General features: G+C 39.8%; 1 protein-coding gene across 1 annotated transcript in view; it reads left to right on the plus strand.

Annotated features, from left to right (window-relative positions):
• The window catches only part of LOC122564957 (uncharacterized), a 39,202-nt gene that overhangs the window by 19,854 nt on the left and 8,681 nt on the right, over positions 1 to 10,667 (plus strand). Inside the window, 7 exon segments of the mRNA XM_087992960.1 lie at positions 870 to 1,040; positions 2,757 to 2,972; positions 4,947 to 5,176; positions 6,116 to 6,245; positions 6,335 to 6,513; positions 8,510 to 8,596; positions 8,599 to 8,698. Of these exon segments, the coding sequence (XP_087849086.1) occupies positions 870 to 1,040; positions 2,757 to 2,972; positions 4,947 to 5,176; positions 6,116 to 6,245; positions 6,335 to 6,513; positions 8,510 to 8,596; positions 8,599 to 8,698 (1,113 nt within the window).

Raw genomic sequence — 10,667 nt, forward strand, 5'->3', positions numbered from 1 at the left:
AGTATTATTTTTCTACAGAGAAGCATTCTGACCAATGCATCAGTCAGAACATTATGGAGTTTGTTCATTGAACTATTACGTTGAGGTTGCATTGAATGCTACTGGTAATGTTACATCAGCCTTGCATGTAATCCAAGCAATTTGAATTACTGAATCCTCACTTTGTTTTTCTGGCTATCCTATTTTAAATTAGCCAACTCTTATTCCTTCTCACCAAAACATTTTTCTGAAAAAGCAAGGTCCCAATTAGATTAACCTAGTGAGCAGTTGGATCACTTTTAGTTTTAATCACTGCATTCTGCACAGTCTATTATTGTACCAGAGCTGAACCTGTCTTACTAGACTGAAACAATCCTCTATATTGACCAGGTAGATGCAGAGCCTAGAATGGAGTTGATCTAACTGGAGACTAATTTATTCACTGAATTGTTTAACTAGCAACTGTGGCTGGAGCGAACATGATCCGATTTGAATGACTACTTCAATCTGCAGCTGTTAGAACCAATTATGAATGCTCCAAGATTGAATTTCTAAAACCAAAGTAAACCTAGGTGACCATCCATACAAAGAATAAGTCCCAACTGCTACCTCTTTGGTTTGACAAATATCTAATTTTAATCAATGGTAAAATAGGGCCTCAGTACCCTATTTGACTTGAGGTTGAGACTTGCATGGTCAAGTTAAAGGACCTCATGGTGATGAATGGAAATCTTAGACACCACCCCAGTGCTTTGCTACTTGGCCAATCTGATTATCAATTAAGATTTTAGACTTTGGGAAGCTAACTCGAAGCACAATTGTTGCCCAGCTGGATCCAGTGCTTACTGGAGGGGAAGAAAATACAATGTGACCTCTGCTTTGTTTTCTAGATACTTGGGAAGTTCAGCAGGACTATGATACAACACTGCAGTGTGATCGCACCTTCTTTCTTTGTGATGATGGATCTGAATGTGTCAGTATGGATTACAAATGTGATGGTGACAGAGATTGTCCTGATGGGTCTGATGAGATTGGCTGTTCAGAAATGTGTGGTGATCCAGGTATCTAATCACACCACTTTTTTTCTAATCTCGATACTTCCTGCTAATGTATAAAACAAAGCTTGTATTTGCTATCTAGTCTACTGCAACTGTACAATGCAGCCCTGTCTCTGGGGAGACCCAACTTGTATAGTGACCTCTTTTCATACTGGTTATAAGCATGACCCTAACTGTCCATCATACCTGGTTTTATGCTTTCATCTATTTCTGTATAGGTCCAGGGTGCTGAGGGCCAAATGCAGGCTGGAGAAACAGTACCACCTGTTTGTAATTTTTAAGCCTTCTAGACTGTAAGAAGTCAAAATCTGTCCTTAATCTAGACTATCCTTTCTCCACTATCACCAGCGTTTTTTATTTTGTGCCTTTGTTTTCACTGGCTCCTCTTTGGTATTGTTCCCTTGTTTGTTCTGATGCTTTTGATCTCCAATCAGCCTGATCTTTTTGGTGACTTGCCCTACTGATCCACTGTCTTCCCATGACTCTTCCATCTTTTTCAGTTCTGCATCATTTGCCCCACACTTGTGGCAAGAGAAACAGTTAACAAGACTTGCTAAGTTTTCCAGTTTCTCTTGTTCCCCCATCTTCAATGTTTGCATTTTTTTTGCATCTCTTCAATACTAATGCAGTTAGTGCAGACAAGAGGCTGAGTTTTTGCCTCCATGTAGCAATTGGAAAAAAGTATCTAACAGAGCATAGTTAAAGCTGACAAATCCCTTCAAAATGAAGGGAGAAATAGCACTCTGCTTATACTATGGTTGGTTGACTCTTAATGGGTAGATCCTGATTTGCAAGTGAAACCTTTTTAAACTGACTGGAATTCCTACTGTCTTTTTTTCCATAGATGTTCATCTTGGTTCAGCTTCTCAACATTACAAAAGTGCAGGGATAAAACAAAGGACTCAAATCTAAGTGTTTAAATTGGCACTAAGGTTTAGAGCCTGACTGACTTGTGAATATTTAGTAATATATCTGGGCTGAATTGTTCTATTTGTGGGCTTTGCTAGCTAGATCAGCGTGTATTACCCATCTTTTAGTTCTTCGAAGGTGGTGGTAAACTGCTACTTTCTAACCAGTCCACTTGGGGTAATTAAACCCTACCCTCTGCTCAGAACTGTTGAAGTTTACATTTTAACAATCTCCAAGGAATAGTGTAATATTTCAATTCCAGGTGGTGGGATCACTGCCATCTGCAACTTCCATGTTTCTTGTTGCTAACCTATGTTGTGTTAGTGGTCTTGGAATGTCTAAGGAGCCCTGGTTTTAAAAACTCTGCCGAGTAAGTGTTGCAGTGCAGATTGGGCAAAAACAATGATTGCAGATGCTGGAAACCAGATTCTGGATTAGTGGTGCTGGAAAAGCACAGCAGTTCAGGCAGCATCTGAGGAGCAGGAATTGAGCAAAGGCCATATGATGGAAATACTTAAATTGGGAATATAGTTTCCTCAATTAGAATTTGAGAACAAGATTCCTAATGGCCTTAGAAACTGGCACTTGTTCAGTCACTCGTGTATTCTGACTAGACACTGCAACACATCTGATTAAAATTGTCAATTCCTTCAAATGAGCAAAGCAGAAAAGTTAGTCTTGCAGATCTAAAATGCAAGACTCTTCAAAGGTGAACATTACTTCAATTTACTGCTTAATATTGATTCTTAATTTGTGACAAATGTTTTGGATTATCTTCAGCCAGTGTATTAGCACATCCTTTCCTTTCAGATGCATTTCATTGTTCAGATGGGACCAGATGTATTCAGGGGGCATTGCGCTGTGATGGCATTGCTCAATGTCCAGATGGATCTGATGAAATGAGTTGCAGCCAAGAATCTGATACCTGTGGCTTCTGGTGTGATGATCACCAGAGATGTATTCCTTCAGACTGGATATGTGATGGCAGTGAAGATTGTACAGATAAAACCGATGAATTTAACTGTGGTAAGAGGTGTTAACTTCTCCCTGTATTAAACTGTTCTACCACAAGTTTCTCAAGTCTGAATCTTGTAACTTTTTTATCTTTTTAATGGAAATCTAGTTCATGAGCACTAAACTATTTCTCTATTGGATCCTATATCCAACTGTTCAACTTTTTAAAAACTGTACAGGGGGCTCAATTAAATTTTTCCTTCAATACTAAGAAGGAATGCAAACTCTTCAAGGGGAAAATACTGTCCATATTAAAGTGAGGAATAACCTCATTTCTAATGATGCCAGAAGTGTTTTTAAAAACTAAATCTTGCATTGCTCTACCACTCTTTTTAGCAAAAGTGGTGATCGCAGTCGCTGTACATTAATGTACATTAGCCACTGATGCTTAAACACCTTTTTTAGCAATGTCACTTTGTTAGGTAGTAAAGCTGGAAGCCCTTCCAACTAAGCAATTTTTAATGGTGTTGGGGAAGTAATTCCCTTCAACCAATCCACCTTGCTGGAACATCCTTTGTCTCTGCATCTGCATTCTGAGACTGTGGGGCCAGGGTAGATATAGCTTGATGGGCTGAAGGGACTCCCCTAATATAGCATCCACTGAGGTCCATCAAACCACCTCTCCCTCCCCTCATCCCTATACAAAGCAATTAAAATCAAAGGTTCTATTTTCAGTGTTGCGAACTTCAGGAGTTGAGCTGCATTGAGAAATTTTATCCAGATTTTCGATGTATTGCTTCCATAAACTGGCTTGGTCCAAAGTTTGAAATGCATTTTTAGTTGGCAATTGATGTAATGAAGCTTGAATGGTGTTAAGGTATTTGTCTTTTTTTTTTGTTTGCACTCTAGCTTGGGACCTGTCAAATGTGGTATCCTTCTTCCTGACACCTAATTTATATAGACCCTGGCTGAAGCTGTGGTTAGTCTGTTTCCATTTGGAGACTGCTTTCTTATTCTAAGGTGGTGTGCAAACCACTTCCTAGAAAAAGGTCTGTTTCCAGTGAAGGACTTCTTTCTTCCCAAGTTAATGCTGACATTGCACTAGTAGCAATCATCAGACCAATTTTTCATTGGAAATCTAAATGGAGCTAGTCTGCCTGTCTCTCTTCATAGAACATAAACCAACAAATGTACAAGTCTGTTCAACTATATCCATGTGGTTATTAACAGTTAATGTTAGCCTAGTAGCAGATGCCACCTCCAGATTGCTAAAACCAATCCAGCAATCAGTGCTTAACCATGTTGCCTCCTATTAGCCCACTAGCAAACGTAGTAGGCACTACTGTGGACCTTACCACTCTTGTCTGTAAAGCACTGGTGATAATGCTGCAGCAACTTTGTTTTTCCCCAATGAACTCCCAGTTTTTTAACTTGTGATTTTTGTGGACTGGCAAAGATTTGTTTCAATGAAAAATCTTTTGCTATAAAGTGGTTGTGGGGCATTACATCGCTTCAAGAAAAGCATCAATTAAGAGTTTTGGCTCCTCATGCCCTATAGTGTGCATGCTGAATTTGCCCTCAATCTGTTTTTAACCCAAATTAATGGAGTTCAGTGTTTTCACTTGTGTTTTAACCAGTTGAAGTGCAGGCTGCCTTTTCTATCTTGTCAGTCTAGCTTTCTCCAATGTGAGTTTATTGGCAAGTCCTGAAAGTCATCTGTCACTTGAGTGGCATGCCGAACCCACAATAGCTAGCTTGCATTAGCAAGATCTGACTAGTTAAACACAGGCTGTTTCCTGAGGGGATTCCAACTGATTCAGTGATATTATAGAAGGGAGTTTTATTTCCTTACCTCAATTTTCTTTCCCTGATAGGATAATTAAGTTTGACTGTCTAGATTAATTTGGGCCTTAACAGAAATGTCTTGTCTAGATGTATGGTGGCATCCATATTGAACTTGTTAAATATTTTCAGAATAGTGGACTTTGTATCCTGTTTTGGTTATGACATGGTCTGCAAGAAAAATTCTTTTGTTGTTTTGGACAGACTGTAGCAGTGATGACTTCATCTGCAATGATGGCCAGTGTATTTCTCTAGCTTTCCGCTGTGATTCAAAATATGACTGCAAGGATCACTCGGATGAACACAACTGTCCCAGAAAGACAAAAGTTGTTTGCAAGCCTGATGAGGTGATGTGCCCTGTCAGTAAAGAGTGTATAATAAAGGAATGGTGGTGTGATGACGAAATGGACTGTGAAGATGGGATGGATGAACAGGTATATCAGTTTGCTGTTTAAGTTCTAAATGGCTTGCATAGACTTTAGTTTGTAATCTTCAAAACCAACTTGTCCTGGCAAAAGAAGCAACTAAGAATGATGTCAAATATATTTTAAACACAAGCTTACCTTGTTTAACCAGATTGGTATTGAATGTGGGGGATCAGCTAGCTCAGCTAGTTGGATACCTAGTTAGAAATGCCCAGTGACACAACCAGTGCAGGTTCAGTTCCTATACTGGCTGATCTTGCCATGAAGGTCTGGTTGTCTTCTCTTCTCCCCTCATGAGGTGTGGTGACACTTACCAGTCATCCTAGCAACCTTGTGGTCCTCTCAATTATGATAACATTACCTTATGATTTGTGAATGAAGTTCAACCAAGGAACTGACTAATGGGATTGGGTCAGACTCTAAGTATTAAAGACCCTTCAGCTTATCTTTAGCATAGGTTTAGGTATTATTTAAGGTGAAGCTATATAAAGTCAACACTCTACTCCAGTGTTAATTGACTTAGCCAAAACTTTCCACTTGCTCTTGGAAAATGAGGTGGCATTAATGGTTTGAAATTGGTATCTTCCCCAGAGTAAGCAGCTAATGTGGTGTTGATTCTAGAATGAAGTGACACTCAAGGGATGAGAATTCATCAACTTTTGGCAAAAGATCTTTATTTCCAGGACATTAGAATTTGATCAGTATTCACAAACTATGCTAATATAAAGTAAATGTAATCTGAAAAGTTAACCGAGGTAAGCATCTGGTTTGAGGAAAATTATTTGGATTTCGAATACTCCATGTATTCAACTTACAAGCATAAAGCACAGTCTAACAATAAATCTTAGTCTTGTTGAAATTACTGCAATTGAACAAAATTCAGTATCTGATTCTCGATGCTTGACTTTGATTTTGAACATGTTTTTAAAATCAGTAACTTTTTTGTAGCACTGCAAGGTTTCAAAAGTTAAGTGCCAGGAATATCAATGGACATGTGGTGACCACTCCCAGTGTATTCCAGACTTTTGGTATTGTGATGGGCAGAGAGACTGTAAAGATGGCAGCGATGAGATTAAGTGTGAGTAACTCTCCAGGATCTAGTTGTCTTGATTGGTATATGGTCTGTGTATAGAAATGTCAGTTTTTGACTCTCTGCTTCTGATACAGGCAAACCAAGACTCTGCATGAGCTCTGAATTCCAATGTGCTAATTCAAAGTGCATCAACATGACATTGGTCTGTAATGGGAAGGATGACTGTGCAGATGGTTCAGATGAAGGAGATGACTGTGGTGTTCAAGAATGCAAAAACTGTACACATGTATGTTATAGGACACCATATGGACCTGTAAGTATTAATCAATATCTGCAGAAGTGATCACTAGAATCATTCTGTTACATGAGGACATTTGCCTCATTATCTGTACCAATTTCAAAAAGAACTGCCCAGCTAGTTCCATACTCTAGCCATATCTATAGCCCTCTAAACTCCTCACTCTTTCAAATGAGCTATTTTATGAAACCACCTAGGGAATCTGCCTCTATGCTCAGGTAGCATATTCTAACAATTGTGGAAAGCTTCTCCATTTGTGATTTTCTCTTCTAGAACAGAAGAGAATAAGCTCAATTTCTTCTAGTGAATATCCTTCGGTGCAAAGATTTACTGGAATATCCCCCAGGGCTTTAACATCTATCAAGGTCCCCAGATTGAATTTTAATCACACTCCAATGACTTGTGGAGATGTAGCCTTTTTTTGTTTGTACTCTCTATGCCTCTAGTTAAACCCCAAGGCTCCTACAAGACTTCCCTGGTCACCTTCAGAATCATGTATATGCAACCCCTTCTCCTGTGCCCCCTTCTTTCTTTCCTCCCCCCCCCCCCCCCCCCCCCCATTAAGCCAGTGTAGTCTGTTTCTTCTACCAAAATGTATTGGCACTCAATTTTTTTGGCATTTAAAATTCACTTGCCAGGAGGCAGTCCATTTTGGCCAACTTGTCTCTGTCCCTCAAGCCACTTAGCATTACCCCTCCATTCACTCCTCCTCTTCTCCTAACTGAGTATCAGCAAATTTAACACCTTCTCATAGTTTGTTAATCTGGAAAGCAAGGGTTGGAACAATATAGTGCAGAACAGGCCCTTCAGCCCTCAATGGTGCACTGACCTGTGAACTATTCTCAGTTCATTCCCTTATACTATCCAATCATCCCAAATTAATTAATTCCAATACTAATTCCTGGGAACACGGGCATTTCCGATTGTAGAAAGTTATCTAGTGTTTTAGTAAATGCCATTTAAGGTGACCATTATCTGATTTTTTTTTAAGATTTTGGGCAAATTCAAAGATTAACTAGACATTGATATTTTTCTCAAGGTAAAGATGTTTTATTTCTAATGCTGGTAAATAGGGTTCTGTTTAGTAGTATGTAGATAATAATAAAGCTTGCCTCTACCAAAGCTTCTGCTGTAAGTCAGTCTGCAATATCCTATTGAGCTTCAGACAAGCTGGCACATGATTTCCTTCTCCATTCTTCTTCCCCCCCCCCCCCCCCCCACCCCCATTTGCTTGTATATTTTTGAAGACTATACATCCAGTGACAAGAGCAGCAATCCTGGGTGAGTTTGACCAGACTCTAATCCTCCCAAACAGTGTTCAGCATGCTAAATAGCAACTTGCTTGTCTACCATGACAGCAAAACAGATTTGAGCCCTGAAGTGTTTTAGCTACGTGGCAGGTTCTACCTGCCTAATGTTAATATAGGTTCAATCATTAGCAGATTCTGATAAATCAGAAGATTAATGAACTGCAAGTCTCCCAATGGGGAAAAACCTCAGGTGAAGCAGTGAAGTGCACCTTCCTTCATTAGCCCAGCAGAAGCCACAAAATCATTGGTCACCATTTTAGCACTAATAGGCAGATTCAACTGAATTGAATTTGTCACATGTACTGAGGCATAGAGAAAAGCTTTGTCTTTATGAGCAATATAGAGCAGATAACATTGCTAAATAGCATACATAAAAAATATGTAAACAGCAGCCAAAATAGGTACAAGTGAATGCTAAGAGTGAGTCCATCCTATGATCAAACTAATTCTCATTCCTTACCTACTGCCAAACAATGGTTTGCTGAAGAATACCTGGTACACCTCAACCAGCTGCATACAAGCAATGCACAGTACAATTCCTATCTGAATCTGGCTACTGTATAGCTAGGCAAGACAAGTGCTATCCCACTATTAATGACTTGCAGCAAGAGCAATGTAAAATTGCAGGCTTGCCAGCATGTTTACAACTCTTGGTGGTTTAAAGGTGTTTGTAATAAACTTGAGGATTAACTTTGTTACAGAAATGTGGCTGTGAGACTGGGTTTAAGTTCATGACTGACTTCCACACATGTATTGATGTGGATGAGTGCAAAGAACTGCTGACCCAGACCCATGCAGCCAAATATGTCTGAACATGAATGGGACCTACAGCTGCAGTTGTCACTCTGGCTTCCTGCTCCACCATGATGGATACAGTTGTAAGGTGACAGGTAGGAACAAATGCATTGATCACATCTGACACAAACTTCTAACTACTAGGAGATGCTTGTTTTGGTTCAATGTCCCAGTATACCAGACAACTTTCTATTTGAACACCATTTTTATCATTCCCAACTATCCAGTAACTGGGACTTCGCCTGTGGATACAGCTGACCTAGTGCCCTTAATCCATTGTGATGCTGTCCACGCTGCTCACTTGACACTGCCCAGTCTAAGCATGCATATGCCTTTCAGGGACATGAGATGTGCACTGCACCACTAATCTTGATATTTCAGACACCCTGAACTCTTGAGTTATGACTTTTTCCTTGTAAACCCACAGATGAGACACAATCTCAAGTGTTGTGATGAGAACTCAGTTGAGTGCTTGCAAATAAGTCAGGGTTGTGGGAAATACTACTTTGGAATGAGACTGAACTGTCATCTGGTTTAAATGTCTTGCAAACACCATAGTTAAAGCAAATGTAAAGTTGACTTGTGTTCCTTAAAATCTGAATTACTAGCTTGACATTTACCATTGCAACCCAGATGTTTTTAAAATGTTCTAATTCCTTGGAATTGGCGTAAAGTGTTGCATGCTCTTGCTGACCCATCTTTGTGTCCTGTCAGGTTTATATGCTTTATGTAGAGCCAGTAAACTTGCACACTTGACAATTTACAAAAAATAGCTTCTAATTCCACTATACCTGCTAATGATTCCATTATCTAATCAGTTAATCTGCTCTTGCTTGATTGGAATTAAATTTCTAAAACTGTTCTTCCTTAAACTATGACAATCTTATCTAGGTGTCATGGGATCAATATCTTGAACTGAATTTTGTTTTGGTCTAGTAATCTCTGTTTGGTACAAAGTCATCCTTCATTGATCTGAAACAAATGGCTGATACCTGAGATTTTGTAGGGTTTCATGTTTTACCACCTTTTGCCCACTGCTCTTCTCTTGTTTTTAAATATTAGGTGCTGAGCCAGTTCTTCTTGTGACCATTCACCATGATATTTTGCTGTATGGATTGCACAGTGCTGAAAAAGACATTCTGCCTGAAGTTTTCAAAACTGTCATCTTTTCCCTGGACTATGACTGGAAGGAAAAAAGTAATCTTCTGGGTTGATGCTTTTTCTGAAAGTATAAAGTGGATGAAGCTAGATCTTAAAGATGAAGGAACACTAATCAAAGGTCAGCTTATCAATTGAGCTCTATTTTGGTTTGCATTTAAAATCAACCTAATGTAGGTAATAGCTCTAAGTTCCAGGTTTTCAGCACTTTTTTTTTTAGATTACTTAGTGTGGAAACAGGCCCTTCAGCCCAAGTCCACACCGCCCCACCGAAGTGCAACCCACCCATACATTTACCCCTTACCTAACACTACGGGCAATTTAGCATGGCCAATTCACCTGACCTGCACATCTTTGGATTGTGGGAGGAAACCGGAGCACCCGGAGGAAACCCACATAGACACTGGGAGAACGTGCAAACTCCACAGTCAGTCGCCCGAGGCGGGAATTGAACCCGGATCTCTGGCGCTGTGAGGCAGCAGTGCTAACCACTGTGCCGCCCACGGTGCTGCAAGAGTGCAAGAAATAAGGGCACTTAGTGGCAGATTGGGGATTTGGGGGGTGAGGGGAAGAAACTTAGTAACAATTAAGATTGGGGGGGGGGGGGGGGGGGGTTAGTAAAAGTGATTTGGGAACACGGTGTTGGTCTTTGCTTTTACACAATCTCAAATCCATCTTCAAATTTCAAATATTTATCAGCTAATTCATTCAAACAAATCATGGCTAGTTGTGCCATCCAGATTCCTCTAGGAATCAAATGTCCAAACCAGAGTGCACTGTAACACTTCAATTCAATTCCTGGCTTGCTGTCTCATTAAAATCTATAAATCAGCTGTACAAATCAAAAGGTGAAATCAGTACAATGTTACTTGTGCTCCAAACTTTGGAGCAAGCTGTCCCATTCAC

Source organism: Chiloscyllium plagiosum, unplaced genomic scaffold (genome assembly GCF_037043375.1).
Source record: "Chiloscyllium plagiosum isolate Xiang-an unplaced genomic scaffold, Cpla_swu_hap1 HiC_scaffold_2, whole genome shotgun sequence".
NCBI lineage: Eukaryota > Metazoa > Chordata > Chondrichthyes > Orectolobiformes > Hemiscylliidae > Chiloscyllium > Chiloscyllium plagiosum.